We start from the raw sequence: 18,747 nt of genomic DNA, 5'->3' as shown, positions 1-18,747 counted from the left end.
AAATTCCTTTATGTATGGGAAACACTGCTTGGTAAACAGAGCGGTACCTGCAGTACTGATCTGACTTTGCTCAGCACGTGTTGTGGAAGTCTTGGTAAACACGATAAAAAAAAAAAAAAAAAAAAAAACACACGATTTCAGACGGACAAGCCCGTCTTTTATTGTCACACGATCACACATCAACACATGCATGGCCACAAACACACTCATGCTGACGGTGGCCGGTGAAATTTGTCCTCTGCATTTGACCCATCCTGGCTTGTCCTTTCCTCCGGGGGGCAGGCCAGGAGCAGTGGTCGCTTTCTCGTACAGCGCCCGGGGACCAACTTCAGATGTTGTCGTCACTGGTCGGATGACGATGACGATCTGATCTTCTGCATGTTTTCAATGGGGGGGCGTTATATACGGAGGAACCCCCCTGGGGGAGCACGGGGAGAACATGCAAACTCCACACAGACAGAAAGGCCCTTACGACGAGATACCCCACCTGGGCAGTAGGCACTGAAGATATGGGAACAGAGCAGTACCTGCAGTACTGATCTGACTCTGCTCAGCTCAGTCATTTTATAAACAGACAAGATTTAGATAAGTTCATTGAATTAATTAAATCTCAAACCGTGTCTAGAAAAGTTTAGAAAACGTGTGGAGTCTTTTTATCGATTGCTATTTTGCAGTGAAGACACAGCACCTAACTATAGGCCTACATGTTTTGGGCTCATGGAACCAGATGTTTATGTGCAAAATAACCCTCTGTCTGTCGATGACTATATATATATATATTATAATATATAATATATTATATTATAATATATATATATATCCTTATTGTTTTGTGCACATAGGATAGCCTACAACCATGCAGAATCAATCACAGAGACACACATACGCACAGAGGAGAAAGTATCTCCACGTGCAGTTTGGGACTGGGTTGTGTGTGTGTGTGTGTGTGTGTGTGTGTGCGTGCGTGCGTGTGTGTGTGTGTGTGTGTGTGTGTGTGTGTGTGTGTGTGTGTGTGTGCGTGCGTGCGTGCGTGTGTGTGTGTGTGTGTGTGTGTGTGTGTGTGCGTGCGTGTGTGTGTGTGTGTGTGTGTGTGTGTGTGTGTGTGTGTGCGCGCACATGTTTAATTCCATCTCTGATTCGACTTGAATGCAGCCCAGAGCTTGTGAATGGCACCTGTGCTGCTAAGCTGGCAGCAGCTGTTACTGTGGTGAGAGTTGTGAACAGCTGTTAGCAGACACGCTCTGAAAGCAACAGGTGTGCTACTGTCTGCATGACTGAAACACTTTGTATGAAGAAGTCACAACTGCTGAGGAGGCAGGTGTGTGTGTGTGTGTGTGTGTGTGTGTGTGTGTGTGTGTGTGTGTGTGTGTGTGTGTGTGTGTGTGATGGAAGGAGCAGGAACAGGCTTGTTCTGTTGAGGACATTTTCATTCAAGTAGAAATACATTTACTGGTGTAAAATCTGCTCATGTGAAAGAAAAAAAAGTAGCATATTCAAAATGCATTTCAATAGACAATATTTTACCGTACAATTCAAAACTGTGTTCTTGTAAAAAAAAAAATTTTTTTTTTTACAAATATACAAACTATATACAAAGTTTGTGTACAGACTATCCCTGTTAAGTGTTTTCAGAGTTGCAACTTTAAACGGGCCCGGGAGCTGATTTGGATCTGATGACAGTAACTGACTCCCCCGAACCTATTTACAGTATCCTTCCACTCAATAATATATATATATATATATATATATATATTTATTTATTTATTTATTTATTTATTTATTTATTTATTAATTTGAAGAGTTCATTTGCAAAAACAGGTAAACGCCATTCTTAAAATGAACAAACAACATCTGTTTGATACTCCCTGGAGTGCACATAGAAAACATTATTGAGGTGATTTATGTGGAATGATCAGATGAATATGTTTTAGTTATGATTGATAATAACAAAAATCCAAACAGAGATACCTTTTTTTGCAAATGAACTCTTCATTTATATATATGTATATATATATATATATATATATATATATATATATATATATATATATATATATATGTCATTCATCTGTGATTAAGAACGGAAAAAATCCAAATGCTGCAATAATCATAGTGACAATGATGGTGATATTAGTGATAGTGACAGTAACAGTGAAACCATGGCAAAACTGCTCCAAATGACATCATTATGACATCATTCAGACCAGGAAGTTCTGTGAATGAACAGGGAGCTCCCGGATGTATTCTCCCGAAATCATGTATCTGCCATCTTGTGCCTGATCCAAACTGCCTTCAGTGGCATTAGACACTTACAGTACTGTATGAACATTTGCTGGCAGCTGCCCCCCCCATCCCCCCCTGTTTCATGGTGCAATGCCCTAACTCACCACTGAGCTACACAAAATCACAAAACCACGTCTTTCTCTCTCTCCCTCTCCCTCAGTCACACCATCGGCACGGGGCGAGCGACAGCGGTTGTGTCGGGGCACGTCGGGGTCGTCATGCCTTCCCCCTGAGCTCGGTGGCGCCTCCCTCTGTGGTGTGGCGGCAGGATGCCGGTGCAGGCCGCCCAGTGGACAGAGTTCCTGTCCTGTCCCATCTGCTACAATGAGTTCGACAGCAGTGGCCACCAGCCCATCAGCCTGGGCTGCTCCCACACCGTGTGCAAGACCTGCCTCCACAAGCTGCACCGCAAGGCCTGCCCCTTCGACCAGACCGCCATCAGCACCGACATCGACCTGCTGCCCCTCAACTGTGCTCTGCTGCAGCTGCTGGGCGCTCAGGTGAGTGCTGAGGGAGGAGGCGGAGTTAGGGAGCAAAAAGGTCTAAAAGGTTAGAGAAGTGAGCTTGGAAGGTTGTCGTCGGTTCAATCCCCCGGGAACCGGCAGGATCAATCTGGATGGGGAAAGTGAAAGAGCAGCGCTTGCCACCCTCCCTCATTACCACCACTGAGGTGCCCTTGAGCAAGGCACTTAACCCCAACCGCTCCAGTGGAGCTGCTCAGTGGCCAGCAGATCACACTGTCGTTGTACTGGTTAGCTTCCAGGTGTGAATGTGTGTGTGAGTGCTCTCAGTTAGACTCACCCCGTATAAAGGTTAAAAAATATATAGTTTGACCAAATTAACAAAGAGTAAAGCTAAATACATTTTCAGTATATTTCTTATTTTTATTGTAGTTAGTTTTGTAAGTACACAATATCGTTTCCGTTAGTTTTTGTTTTTTTCTAAAGTCTATTTTTTCCAGTTAATTCAAATGTTGTTGTTTTTCACAGCTAGTTTTAGTTTTTAGTTGAGTTTTAGTTCACTATAATAACATTGGAAGAAGGGTGTTATAAAACATAATAATGACAAGACATATTCATGCATGCTGACGTGTCTCTTAGGTCCCGGAGGTCCAGCCGGTGAGCCTGGGCAGCGCAGCAGAGGTCGAGCACTACGAGGTGTGCAGGGAGTGTGTGGAGGAGCTGGCACTCTACCTAAAACCCATCAGTGGAGCAAAAGGTACCGTGTGTGTGTGTGTGTGTGTGTGTGTGTGTGTGCGTGCGTGCGCGCGCGTGCGTGCGTGCGTGTGTGTGTGTGTGTGTGTGTGCGTGTCAAGTCAAGTTTATATAGCCTTAATTCGCAAGCATAGATACAGTCGGTCTGTGTAGGAACACCCACAAAATGTTATACGGCTGGTGCGCGAGTGGGCTAAAAAAAACCCATATATCTCAGCAAAGGACGGCTCTACACTACAGGATTGGGGATTCTAGAGGAGGTACATAGGTACACATCTGTTCAGATGTGCATTTAGTGCGGTGGTTGAATCCCTGATCCTGTCTGCCTCGGCTGGGCTAGCAGCTAAATGGGGATTTACCCCACAAACAGAATGTGAGGTCACGTTATTAGGATGGTTTTACCAGCTGACTTTAACCCACCTACTGTACCACACTGTTACTATGAAGGTTTATAGCCAGTAGTAACAGACTCACTGTTACTATGGAGGTTTATAGCCAGTAGTAAACAGACTCACTGTTACTATGGAGGTTTATAGCCAGTAGTAACAGACTCACTGTTACTATGGAGGTTTATAGACAGTAGTAACAGACTCACTGTTACTATGGAGGTTTATAGCCAGTAGTAACAGACTCACTGTTACTATGGAGGTTTATAGCCAGTAGTAACAGACTCACTGTTACTATGGAGGTTTATAGCCAGTAGTAACAGACTCACTGTTACTATGGAGGTTTATAGCCAGTAGTAACATACTCACTGTTACTATGGAGGTTTATAGCCAGTAGTAACAGACTCACTGTTACTATGGAGGTTTATAGCCAGTAGTAACAGACTCACTGTTACTATGGAGGTTTATAGCCAGTAGTAACAGACTCACTGTTACTATGGAGGTTTATAGCCAGTAGTAACAGACTCACTGTTACTATGGAGGTTTATAGCCAGTAGTAACAGACTCACTGTTACTATGAAGGTTTATAGCCAGTAGTAACAGACTCACTGTTACTATGGAGGTTTATAGCCAGTAGTAACAGACTCACTGTTACTATGAAGGTTTATAGCCAGTAGTAACAGACTCACTGTTACTATGGAGGTTTATAGCCAGTAGTAACAGACTCACTGTTACTATGAAGGTTTATAGCCAGTAGTAACAGACTCACTGTTACTATGGAGGTTTATAGCCAGTAGTAACAGACTCACTGTTACTATGGAGGTTTATAGCCAGTAGTAACATACTCACTGTTACTGGAGGTTTATAGCCAGTAGTAACAGACTCACTGTTACTATGGAGGTTTATAGCCAGTAGTAACAGACTCACTGTTACTATGGAGGTTTATAGCCAGTAGTAACATACTCACTGTTACTGGAGGTTTATAGCCAGTAGTAACAGACTCACTGTTACTATGGAGGTTTATAGCCAGTAGTAACAGACTCACTGTTACTGTGGAGGTTTATAGCCAGTAGTAACAGACTCACTGTTACTATGGAGGTTTATAGCCAGTAGTAACAGACTCACTGTTACTATGGAGGTTTATAGCCAATAGTAACAGACTCACTGTTACTATGGAGGTTTAGCCAGTAGTAACAGACTAGCAGTTGTCACTCCTGCTATTGTCTTTGAGTAGGAGGCTGAAGCAATCGAGTGTCCTTATCTGTCTGTCAACTTAACAACTTCCTCCATCAACTTCCCCTTGTCCCTGTTCATGAGTACCAGGCAGGTGTAACAGCTGTTCATGAGTACCAGGCAGGTGGATCATATTGTTTTTTCATATTTGAAAGGAGGAGCCGTCACTTGGCTTGTTTCACAGACAAGAAGTAAAAAAAAAAAAAACAAGACGATGGAAATTAAACTTCAGATGGAAAATAAAATTCTACTGGTCAAACGTAATAGGGAAAAAAATCAATGCTTTGATATAGAGAGGCAAAGTGATCGCCTACTTCCTGCTTCAGCACTGTACCAGAGATTTTCATCCGCCATTTATTTTTCATTTTCGTAAAATGCTTATAAAAAATAGTTTTACTGGTTCAAACCAAACGTTCAGCTAACACTATAATCGGGAGATACCATAGATTAGAACATTTCACTCGGACCGAAACTTTAAAAAACATAGAAAAAATAATAATCTTTAAACCCGCATTTTTTTACATTTTGGCCCGAGAGAAATGTTATGCAATATCTCCTGTTTCTAAATATATCTGAACCGTTTGGTTTGAACAAGTAAAACTATTTTTATTAGCATTTTACGAAATGTCGATGGGAAAATAAATGGCGGATGAAAATCTGTGGTACAGTGCTGAAGCAGGAAGTGATGTTCCACTTTGGCTCTCAATAAACAACCTGTCTATGTTGAACATGTTGACACTGGGCTCTGGGGGTGTGGTGGGAGGGTTGTTGTAAGCAATGTAGTGTTTGTGATGTCATTTCATTGGTTCAGTTTTCTGTCTGTGTCTTTTGTGCATTTTGTCATAAATGTCGTCTATGTGAAATAAAACAATAAAGAATAAAAAGAGCTCTCGTCTTCGTCTTCTCCCACGACAGGCGTGGTGGCGCTGAGCCCGAGCGTGCTCAGTCGGCCCATGCAGAGGAAGCTGGTTACCATGGTGAACTGCCAGCTGGTGGAGGAGGAGGGGCGCGTGCGGGCGGTGCGGGCGGGCCGCTCGCTGGGCGAACGCACCGTCACAGAACTCATCCTGCAGCACCAGAACCCCCAGCAGCTCTCTGCCAACCTGTGGGCCGCCGTGCGGGCCAGGGGCTGCCAGTTCCTCGGCCCTGGTGAGGCAACAAGGACGCCATGTCACTGATTCATCCACAATCCGCTAAGAATTTTACCGATCAAACATGTTAACCGATTCATCGACAATGTAGGCTATGTGCTATTTTCTCATTGTTTCGCTGAAATGTTTTAACACCACAAGGGCGACTTTTAACTTTCACTGCTTATAGACGGTTTTAACTTGACAACAAAAACATTCTAAATTGAACCCCCGCTCACTTCCTGTTGCAGTGTTTGCTATGGACATAAAAGAAAAAAAAAACATTCAAGTGCAGGACTGACCATTCTGTGAAAACCGTCTATACAGCTGAGCAGCGAAAACAAAAGTAACAATGTCGAGTGAATATTTCTGCAGTTTGCCGAATGCTGAGGAAAAGGAAGTGCTGTGGGGTTGCGCTCTGGTGAAAACCGTCTATACAGAGGAAGACGAAGGTCACCCAAGAAGGCAAAAAGTCCGGTGTTTGAGAATTACACCCAAAAAGACCCAAACAGTCTTCATTGTAAACATTGTAATACAATGTTGAAATACAGCATGTCTACAAGCACACTGACAGCTACTGCAGGAAGTTTGGTTGGTTGATTAACTTGTTAAAGACAGCTGTAAAAACACACATTTTGTATTTTCTACTCTGTATGTCAAAAGCATTTTTTTTTTTTTAATATAATGATTTATCGATTCATTGATCGTTAAAATGACCGATGTCACTTAGCTATTTTGTAGCTATACGTATTTAGTCTCAGAAAGGGGAAAGCAAAACATCTGTTCTCTCAACAAGTTGCTGGTGTCTATACGTAGATCTTCTGACCTGGTGTCCTGTGATGATTACTCATAGGGCAGATTCTGAGTGGGAAACACTGTTTCTCACCATGATCACACAATGAGTTCATTGAAGAGACTGAGGACACCTGGTTGTAATTAATGTACTACTTTATTATGTGTTAGAAATTAGCTTCTGCACACAGAAGCAAGCGCCATTTTCATATTGTCATATTGTGTTAATAGTATTTGCATCTGTACTCTGTGTGTTTGCTAAATACTGTATTTCTCTCTGCTTGTTTCACTCCTCTCTCTCATCTCCCTCTCTCTCACTCTGTCACTCTCTCTATCCCCACACCCCTCTCTCTCACTCTCCATGGTCAGCTATGCAAGAAGATGGTCTGAAGCTGGTGCTGCTGGCTCTGGAGGACGGCTCGGCTCTGTCCAGGAAGGTGCTGGTTCTGTTTGTGGTCCAGAAGCTGGAGGCCCGCTTCCCTCAGGCCTCCAAGACCAGCATCGGACATGTGGTGCAGCTGCTGTACCGCGCCTCCTGCTTCAAGGTACACACACACACACACACACACACACACACACACACACACACACACACACACACACACACACACACACACACACACACACACACATATATAGAAACCAGAGATGCTTACAAGTCATTTTTTGCAAGTCCAAGTCAAGTCTCAAGTCTTTGAGCTCGAGTCCAAGTCAAGTCTCAAGTCTCTTATGGATGAGCATTTATATATTTATTCAAACTGAACAACACAACCAGCAGTTTGTCCCAAGAAGCCAAGCCTTAAATGAGGAGGTGACCTGATTCATGAAGAATATTGAAATAGATCCTCATTTACCACCATGGACTGCTTTACCACTTCCAGAGATAGTGCTACTCACTGTTTCAAATTGCAACTCACACAATATGTACAATAATTGTAGTTTATAAAAGTTCTTATATCTTATATTTTATTGCATAAAAGTCATATTGACATCAAGGGTGTGAACTTCAGTGGGTGTGTTTTCTGCGCGTGTGTATTTCTGTGTGTGTGTGTGTGTGTGTGTGTGTGTGTGTGTGTGTGTGTGTGTGTGTGTGTGTGTGTGTGTGTGTGTGTGTGTGTGTGTGTGTGTGTGTGTGTGTGTGTGTGTGTGTGTGTGTGTGTGTGTGTGTGTGTGTGTGTGTGTGTGTGTGTCGCCAGTTAGTAAGAATGACAGACATGGCTGGTAGGGCAGACATGCCAGCTATCTTCACATGATGCAACAGCAGGCTATATTTGCCCTTGTTGCTCCACCTTACAGGACAGACAGACAGACAGACAGACACACACACACACACACACACACACACACACACACACACACAGACAAGTATTTTAGAGCTTGTAAATTGGGAGGCAGGCAGACAGTAACCTGAGCCAGATGAGTGATGAAATCTGATTCCCTCCAGCTTTCACTTTCTGACTGCAGTGCTTTAGCTGAGAGTTAGTGTCTACTGTCTACTGTCTACTGTCTACTGTCTACTGTCTACTGTCTACTGTCTGTCTACTGTCTACTGTCTACTGTCTACTGTCTACTGGCTACTGTCTACTGTCTACTGTCTGTCTACTGTCTACTGTCTACTGTCTACTGTCTACTGTACTGGTGTCTACTGTCTACTGTATTGTGTCTTATGATGATTACTCATAGGGCAGATTCTGACTAGGGGGGAAACCCTCCATCTGATCTGAGCTTGAGTTTGCAAGTCTGAAGACACCAAATACAGACAGATTGATCGGTAAATGTGGATATTAATTTGTCAAATGAAAAAACATCTTGTATGAAAGAGCTTGGTGCAGGTTGGAGACCACAGTGCATTCATATGTGGGAGGGGGGCGGGGGTAAATCACACATAGCTGCATCGAGATCTAGACTTGTTTTTTGTAACCTACAGGGGGCACTGTTCCTGAAATGGAACTGCCTCCTGTGATGTCAACGCCAGCAGAACGTCCAGCAACAAGTGATGTCACAAGAGGAGAACGACCATTTGGAATGCCACTTTTTTCTCTCCATATTTCTACCCTGGGGGCCTTTTGTTTTTTGGGGTATTTTCATACTAATCATGAGCCCAACATGTACATTCATAAAAAGCTATTGCTACACATTGTACTGTATGTGTATGAAACTGACTATAACATTCTCTTCCTTCTCCATCCTTTCATTCTATTCCTCTTCTCTCTTGCCCCTGATCCCTCTCTCTCTCTCTCTCTCTCATCCCCTCTCTCTCTCTCATCCCCTCTGTCTCTCTGTCTCTCTCATCCCCTCTCTCTCTCTCATCCCCTCTCTCTCTCTCTCTCTCTCTCTCTCTCGCTCTCTCTCTCTCTCATCCCCCCCCTCTCTCTCTCTCTCTCATCCCCCCTCTCTCTCTCTCTCTCTCTCTCTCATCCCCTCTCTCTCTCTCTCTCATCCTCTCTCTCTCTCTCATCCCCCCTCTCTCTCTCTCTCTCTCTCTCTCATCCCCTCTCTCTCTCTCTCTCTCTCATCCCCCCTCTCTCTCTCTCTCTCTCTCTCTCATCCCCTCTCTCTCTCTCTCATCCTCTCTCTCTCTCTCTCATCCCCCCTCTCTCTCTCTCTCTCTCTCTCTCATCCCCTCTCTCTCTCTCTCTCTCTCTCATCCCCCCTCTCTCCTCTCTCTCTCTCTCTCTCTCTCATCCCCTATCTCTCTCTCTCTCATCCCCCCCCCCTCTCTCTCTCTCTCTCTCTCTCTCTCATCCCCCCTCTCTCTCTCTCTCTCTCTCTCTCTCTCTCTCTGCGTCCCCTCCTCTCCGTCAGGTGACTAAGCGTGATGAGGACTCGTCCCTCATGCAGCTGAAGGAGGAGTTCCGTACGTACGAGGCTCTGAGGAGAGAGCACGACGCTCAGATCGTGCACATTGCCATGGAGGCGGGCCTGCGCATCTCACCTGAGCAGTGGTCTTCTCTGCTGTACGGAGACCTGGTGCACAAGTCACACATGCAGTCCATCATTGACAAGGTACTGTTCAAATGCATAGGCGGGCCATTATCATCACGGTACTGTTCCACTTTTTATGCATAAAATAGAACCTCCGATTTTACATTTATTATTGCTAAAGGCACTTTTTACATTTCAAATGGTGAATATTACAACACTCTGGAGAACAGAACCACAGAATAGTATCTGGACAGCAGATAAGTATGCTGGCTCAGCATACTTATCTGCTGTCCAGATAATATCCTGTCCAGCTGCTGTCCAGATAATACTTGAAAACTATTAGTCTAATAGTTTTCAAGTTTCTTTCAAGTTCTGTGCATTCATACTCTTTTATGTTGAGAGATTAACTGTCTCTCTCTCTGTCTCTCTCTCTCTCTCTCTCTCTCCCTCTCTTCCTCTCCAACTCTCTGTTTCTATCTTCTGCTCCAGTTGCAGTCTCCAGAGTCATTCGCTAAGAGTGTCCAGGAACTGACCATCGTCCTCCAGAGGACAGGAGACCCGGCCAATCTCACCAGCCTTAGACCACACCTAGAGCTACTAGCCAACATAGACCACAATCCAGGTAGAGATCTTTCTGCTCATTGTTCTCATTATTACAATATTGCGTAACGATGCACCTCGACTCACCTCACACACCTCAAATAGTTTGACTAGTTGCTACTAGTCATGTTGGCGCTGTAGAGGGCGCTCTCTCATCCCTGCAGCACTGCTGCTGCAGTACCAATACAGGCCAGACGCTGAGTGGATGGACAGGTCACATGACTAATTGCTGTTGTTGATCTGTGTGTAGATGCACCAGCACCGTCATGGGAGGAGCTGGAAAGTGTGATGCTCGCTGTGAAGCTGGTGGTCCATGGACTGGTGGAGTTCATCCAGAACTTCAGCAAGAAGAGCCATGACACCCCACAGGTACCCTCATGACACCCCACAGGTACCCTCATGACACCCCACAGGTACCCTCATGACACCCCACAGGTACCCTCATGACACCCCACAGGTACCCTCATGACACACCACAGGTACCCTCATGACACCCCACAGGTACCCTCATGACACCCCACAGGTACACTCATGACACCCCACACGTACCCTCATGACACCCCACAGGTACCCTCATGACACCCCACAGGTACCCTCATGACACCCCACAGGTACCCTCATGACACCCCACAGGTACCCTCATGACACCCCACAGGTACACTTATGACACACCACAGGTACCCTCATGACACCCCACAGGTACCCTCATGACACCCCACAGGTACCCTCATGACACCCCACAGGTACCCTCATGACACCCCACAGGTACCCTCATGACACCCCACAGGTACCCTCATGACACCCCACAGGTACCCTCATGACACCCCACAGGTACCCTCATGACACCCCACAGGTACACTCATGACACCCCACAGGTACACTCATGACACACCACAGGTACACTCATGACACACCACAGGTACCCTCATGGGACAGGATTGTATCACTAACTTTATATTCTTTATAGCCCAACTGGCACCACCGTGCACGAGGTGGGTTATATAGGCAATGCTACACTCATGGGACAGGTGGGTTATATAGGCCAGAGGTTCTCAAAAGTTTTTCAGCCAAGGACCCCTTACAAGATAGAAAATATACCGGGGACCCCCTCATTCTGATTTGCGATTTTGGGCTAAGCTTAATTGTTTCCACGGTAACGGGCTTGTTTTTTTAAATTGGTACGATGTTAGATTAGAATGTAATCCACGAACCTTTTTAGATTTAACGCATGAAATATTTTCGTTTAACTATGAAGCTTTTGCAAACAACAAAAAGTTTTTATTTTCATTTGACCTGAAAACTTTTCGCAGCAATGATATAGGCAATGGGAGAGAATATACCGTAATTTCCGCACTATAAGCCGCACCGGAGTATAAGCCGCAGCAGCAAAATTGCCTGTTTGTTACATATATAAGCCGCACCGGACTATAAGCCGTAGGTGTTTTAATGTTTTTTTTTTTTTTTTTTTAATTGTGTTTTAATGTTTAATTACCATATGTAAGGGTTCATGCACAGAGGGGATTGTCGGGAAAGAGATGGCTGTTTGAGGAAGCTCCCATTCATTAACATTTCAACAAAACAACATAACACAACACCACCTGTGTTTTTTTTACAGTGCACACAGTGTCCGCGGTGTGGTGAAAAGAGGGCAAGAGAGGAAATTAAAACAGAAGTGGATTTATAGTTAGAAAGAGTGCTAAAAAAGAGAGTTTTTTTTTTTTTTTTTTTTGAAAAAATCCATAGATAAGCCGCACCGTTATATAAGCCGCAGGGCCAAAAAACGGGGGAAAAGCCGCGGCTTATAGTCCGAAATTTACGGTAAACATACAGTAGTATGTAAAAAAAGTACGGAATAGTTACGAATGATTCTCTTAGGAGAAGTTAAAATCGCTGGCTCATCCAAGCGCTGTGGAAGGCCACCACCACAGGAGATAAGATGTCCTCAGTCCTAAAGCGCAGCATGTGAGATAGCTGCAAGGATGTGAAGTGGTTTCAAGTGGACTGAATGTCTCCTGAATGTTCAATGGGGCGGGGGGGTCTGAATGGCTCCTTCTATTGCAGAGCAGCCATCAGCCCCAAGAAATCCCATCTCAACCACCATGTTTTAACAGTTGGCCACAGGCATTGTGGGTAAAAGCATCCTTTCATTTCCTCCTGTCACACCATGTGACTATTTACCAGCAGATGATGTAGCTACATTGTAGCTAGGGGTGCTCCGATCCGGCTAAGCCACGATCCGATCCGATTCCGATTCCTGGGGTCACGATCGATTCCAACGATTCTCGATTCCAACGATTCTCGATTCCAGAATCTAGAATCGATTCTCAATTATGTAGTTTTATATTGCAATAACACACATAGGTAAATATAAGACAAAAAATGACAAATGTATTAATGCTGAACTTCAAATTCAACTTCTGTATTACAGTCAGGGCCTAAATTAATTCTGCAAACTAGGGGGGAATTCCCCCCTTGTGTTCTTCAGATAAGATGGATTTATAGGCTGGGGGGGATCTGTAGACTTTTGGGGGGAATACATTAACCAGAGTTCTTAAGTGCAAGAGGTGGTGGCACCGTGGCAGTACAGTACACAAATGACATGAACATTTGGACACTTATTCAGCCGGTATCTTGCATGTTGCCTTCAGGTGCACTGTAAAAAAAAAAAAAAACTCTTGGGAGTTTGGAATCGATCCAGGAATCGTGGCATTAAGAATCGCGATCCTTTCAGAATCGATTTTTTGGAGCACCCCTAATTGTAGCCCATCATTACCGCACATAATTTACACTGGTGTGTTTTGACTCATTTCTATGGTATTTTTAGTGCAGTTTAGTGGTGTTCAGCAGTAACTCTTGTGTTAAGTACCTGACGCTCCCTGTCAGTGTCAGCTTCCACACTGTCACATTCCTCTCAGCTAATACTGTGTTTGGCCTCTATGTTGTCATGAGTTTTCACACCGTTCTTCACAATCACAATCAGAATCACTTTTATTGCCACAGTATGCAAGTTACATACGAGGAGTTTGTCTTAGTGTCTGTGTGCAGCGTAGCGGTCACATCAATATACAGAGATAAGAAGTAGGAAGATAACTAAAGACAATCGCAAAGTTGCAAGTGCAATCAAATCGAGTAAATATATACAATATGTACATGAGTGGTGCAGTGTTCTGTGGATGATAAATATGAATTTACGTTGGATTTACATGAGATTTACAGACTGAGTTGAATAGACGTTAAATAGGCAGTGGATTTACATGCATTTACAGTCAGAGTTAAATAAGAGTTTACATTGAATGTACATGAAATTTACAGGCTAAGTTAAATAGGCATTAAGTGTGCAGGGAATTTACATGAATTTACAGTCCCAGTTAAACAGGCATTAAATTAGATATGAGTTACAGTTTTATGGGGGGGGGGGGATCAGTTGAGTTTAGGAGGGGGTATTGAGTTTGTGTGTGTGTGTGTGTGTGTGTGTGGGGGGGGGGGGTTGTTGGTGAGGTCCTTGGTGGTTCTTGTCACATTTAGTCGTTTTGCCGTTTTTGTGACTGATGCTTCTGTATTTGCCATTTCTGATAATCCTGTCAGCTGCCTGAAGTTGCTTTGAGAACTCACATAATAATAACGGAGGTGACTGTCAGACCTTCATTAACGCTGACACATATTGATAATTGGCATTCAACTTTCTTACTGCCTTTGTCATTGTGAGTTGCTTCAAAGTTAATGCAGTTTTTCATGTGGTATTTATGTGCAATACAGTTACTGTTCTGACATCATCTTCCCCCCATATCTTCCACAACCACAGCATGAAAGTGTCAGCTTCACAAAGTACTTAATAATAAATAATAAAATCACCTTGGAAAAGAGTTAGTCATAACAGTAGATATTAAACACCACGCAGATCTTGACATGAACTTGATACCTCCAACACTGCAGCTCAGCTTCATTTATTTGAGTGTTTTGATGACTTTTTCCAGGCTCTTTTTTGCCGCATAGAGTATACTGTATACTGTAGTGTGTCAAGTCAAGTTTAGTTATATAGCCCTAATTCACAAGCATAGAGACAGTCGGTCTGTGTGGAATCGCCCACAAAATGTTATATGGCTGGCACGCGAGTGGGGTAAAACCCCCCATATATCTCAATGGGCTGACTCACCAAAGGACGGTGCTGTGGCTCTACACTACAGGATTGGGGATTCTAGAGCAGGTACACAGACGTCTGTTCAGATGTGTGTTTACTGCTGGGGTGAAATCCCCGATCGTGTCTGCCTGGGCTGGGCTAGCAGCTAAATGCTAACTATGGTGAACGGGGAGAACGGGAGGATTTACCCCACCCTGACCACGCCCCCAGCCAGCTACCCCAGCCAGTGGCGTGCCTGACCAAGTTGGTGCCCTAGGCAAGATTTTTGCTGGTGCCCCCCCCCCCCCCCCCCCCTCCGAGCAGGTAGAAGGGGGCGCGGCCGCGCAGGGGGTGGGGTGGTATGGATTAGGGACCGTGGTGAAAGTGCTGCAGCCCAGGCAGCCAGAAAGCCAGAATTAGAAAAATTATTTCACTATTATTTAAAGACTTAAGACGTTGTTGTGCTTATTTTTTGTCTACTATTGTAAAATGATAGTAGGCCTATTATCATGAAAAAGTATTTGTAAAAAAAAAAAAAAAAAAGCGCCCCTAGCATTTGCCTAGTTCGCCTAATGGACGGCACGCCACTGACCCCAGCGTTTATGACGAGACATCGACATTTGCTGCTGCTCTTATCCAGAGTGACTAAAATGAGGAGTGCAGGGAGGTCAGGAGGTCAGGGGTCATAGTGCCTCCATACTTTTCCTGTGGACACAGGGAGGGAGAAGTGAGGAAAATGTATGAAATAAGTGCCAGGGAGCGTGATAGAGGGGATCATCCCAACAGTGGCTGTGATTATTGATTATCTATAACACAAGGTGAGCCCTAACATTTAATTTTTTTATTTTATTTTATTTTATTTTATTTTATTTTATTTTATTTTATTTTAATTTATTTTATTTTATTTTATTTTATTTTATTTTATTTTATTTTATTTTATTTTATTTTATTTTATTTTATTTTATTTTATTTTATTTTATTTTATTTTATTTTATTAATGTTGTGTGTATTGTGTCTATTCAGCCCCAGGCCAACAGCAAGTATAAGACCAGTATGTGTCGAGACCTCCGGCAGCAAGGAGGCTGTCCCAGAGGAACCAACTGTACGTTCGCACACACACAGGACGAGCTAGAGAAGTAAGACACAAGCAAGCACGCACACACACACACACACACACACACACACACACGCACACACACACACACACACACACACACACCCCACACACACACAGGACGAGCTAGAGAAGTAAGACACAAGCAAGCACGCACACACACACACACACACACACACGCACGCACGCACACACACACACACACACACACACACACACACACACACACACACACACACACACACACACACCCCCCACACACACACACACACACACACACACACAGGTCGCACTTGAAAATTAGATCCAGGTCTCAAGGTGATTCACCTGTATAAATAAAGGTTAAATAAAATAAAATAAACAGGACGAGCTAGAGAAGTAAGACACAAGCACGCACGCACACGCGCACACACACACACACACACACTATACACACACACACACACACACACACACACACGCACACGCACACGCACACGCACACGCACACGCACACACACACACACACACACACACACACACACACACACACACACACACACACACACACACACACTGACACAAAAAAACATGAATTCCTACCAAACGTCTGTCCCCTCTCCTCTGCTTCTCTCCAGATTCAGACTGAGGAACAAGAAGATCAGCAGTGTGGGCCGGCCCTTCCCTCTGGGTAAAAGCCTGCCTGGAGATGATCTGGACGAGGGTCTGAAAGGGACGGGAGAGAACGCAGGCAGCCCCCTGACAGAGGGCGTGTCTCACCCCCAGCTCATCTCCAGAGGGGCTGACATGATGGAGGAAATGAAGAGAGCAGCGCCAAACGGATCCAACGGGACCAACGGGTCCAACGGGCTCTCCGGCTCCAACCGGACCAGCTCCTCCGGGTCAATGGAACAGTAAGCGTGTTCACTCACTCAGGCTTTGACCGTCACACATCTTGCACTGGTGGCCCTTACCCGGGAAATCAGACTAAAGATGTTACTCATTTAGTTTTGCAGTACTGCTGAAGTACTGCTGCAGCAGTATTTTTTCCACTCTTGCATGACTATTTATGGCATATAATAATTATATATATTATGTAATTCAGCTTTCTCCTAATCTTTCTGCCTATTCTCTCTATCTCTCTCTCTCTCTCTCTCTCTCTCTCTCTATCAGGAAGCCCACCTCTCCTCCTCCCAGGACTCCGGTCAGCCACGCCTCCTCCACGTCGTCTCCGTTGACCGCGGTCGGGCGCGGGGACTGCGGCGCTCCCGTGCCCAAGCACGGTCACTTCCTGCTGCGGGCGCCACATCCTGCCCAGGCGTCGGAGCTGTACTACCAGGAGCCCCACTCTGCGTACGACACGGCCCATTACCCAGCAACCTGTGAGTTTGCATGTACTGCAACACGTCACATGACTGCTTCTATGAAGGCTGTGATTTGTGAAGAACATATTTTTGTAATGCATTTTTAACCTGTGTTATCTTGCACATGGAGGTATGAAAAACAACAAGCACAGATCTTGTGCATCACTATAGTGTGTCGTGTTGTGCTCGAGATAATGAGATAATCAACCCATTATCACAAGAAAGCAAAATGTTGTTTCCTCTTATTGCTTATCATGTTGATCAGAGATCAGGAGTGCCATGCCAGCATCAATGGCGTCTTGACAACTGTAGCGACTGTAAGCTGAACATGTCATATGAAGGAGTACCCTATTGATCAACGCATCAGACTGTACTACTTCAACCAAGGTGTAACACAGGCAGAAATTGCATTGTGTCTTTTTGGCCTGTTGTTTTCTCGAGATAACGACATTAAAAGATAATTGCAAGCGTGGCCCATCTGGTGATTAAATGTAATGATCAGAAGTAGGGAAAGCCCCGCCCCCCAGCAAGCCCCGCCCCCCCAGCAAATCACACCCTGTTTATATGTATTGTAATGCAAACATCTGCAGTCTTCTAGATAAATGAAAATGTATGAACGATTTCTCCTCTCCTCTCCCCTCCCCACCTCTCCTCTCCTCTCTTCTCTCCTCTCCTCTCCTCTCCTCTCCCCTCCCCACCTCTCCTCTCCTCTCCTCTCCTCTCCTCTCCTCTCCTCTTCTCTCCTCTCCCCTCCCCACCTCTCCTCTCCTCTCCTCTCCTTGCCCCTCCTCTCCTCCCCTCTCCTCTCCTCAACTCAACCCTCCTCCCCTCTGCCCTACCCGCCTCTCCTCTCCTCTTCTCTTCTCCAGCAGGTTCCTACTACCCATCCACTCTCCATCCTCCTCACAAGCCCTGCATGGCTCGGTTCCTCCGCTCCTCCAATGTGCCCGAGTCCTCCCTGCCGCCTTCCATGGGCGCCCCGCCGTCTTCCTACCCCGGCGACCCTCAATCGCAGCACCCCTCCTCTTCCTCACCCTCCGCTTACCCCCCGCCCCCGCCCAGAGATCGCATGGGACCTCCTCCCTACCACGCCCACCCGGGTCAGCCTCAGTACGGCCCGCTGCCGCCGGGCCACGGCGTCTACGCTCCTCTGTATGACAGCAGGAGAGTATGGAGGCCTCAGGTGAGATCTACTTCCTGGGACAGTCATTAGATTGAGTTTGATGTAAAGACCTGATCTGTGTATTCTGATCATTGAACTGATTTGTGATGATTGTTGTCATTATTTCCAGCTGTACCATCGAGAAGATGCCAGGAGTAACTCACTGCCCCCAGAGGTGCTGCATTCCTCTGTATACCAGCCTCCACTCAGGGAGAGATTCAACTCTCTAGACAGCAACTACTGCTCTGCTGCAGAACATCGCACAGGCCTACATAGGGTGGGTGAAATTATAATAATAATAATAACAATAACAATAACAATAATAATGATAATAATAATAATAATATTCAAAAGAAGTGCCAAACCGCTTGACCAAACCCTTAGAAAAGTCATAGCACACCTGTCCTCAATAAGCCGCATGTTTTGAGTTTGGGCATGTCTATGTGGC

At 45.0% G+C, this 18,747-nt stretch overlaps 1 protein-coding gene across 1 annotated transcript in view; it reads left to right on the top strand.

Annotated features, from left to right (window-relative positions):
• Positions 1-2,552: 2,552 nt before the first annotated feature.
• The window catches only part of rc3h2 (ring finger and CCCH-type domains 2), a gene marked incomplete at both ends in the record, with an annotated part of 26,261 nt that continues 10,066 nt past the window's right edge, over positions 2,553-18,747 (top strand). The window contains 12 exons of the mRNA XM_083657341.1: positions 2,553-2,783; positions 3,384-3,501; positions 6,032-6,265; positions 7,408-7,583; positions 9,844-10,044; positions 10,453-10,585; positions 10,814-10,932; positions 15,704-15,816; positions 16,412-16,687; positions 16,947-17,155; positions 18,007-18,320; positions 18,430-18,576. Coding sequence (XP_083513467.1) covers positions 2,553-2,783; positions 3,384-3,501; positions 6,032-6,265; positions 7,408-7,583; positions 9,844-10,044; positions 10,453-10,585; positions 10,814-10,932; positions 15,704-15,816; positions 16,412-16,687; positions 16,947-17,155; positions 18,007-18,320; positions 18,430-18,576 — 2,271 coding nt within the window. The remainder of the gene's footprint in view (positions 2,784-3,383; positions 3,502-6,031; positions 6,266-7,407; positions 7,584-9,843; positions 10,045-10,452; positions 10,586-10,813; positions 10,933-15,703; positions 15,817-16,411; positions 16,688-16,946; positions 17,156-18,006; positions 18,321-18,429; positions 18,577-18,747) is intronic.

Source organism: Poromitra crassiceps (genome assembly GCF_964638095.1).
Source record: "Poromitra crassiceps genome assembly, chromosome: 21".
Lineage (NCBI taxonomy): Eukaryota > Metazoa > Chordata > Actinopteri > Beryciformes > Melamphaidae > Poromitra > Poromitra crassiceps.
Note: the sequence above shows the minus strand (reverse complement) of the source record. Positions and strands in the feature narration are given on the sequence as shown.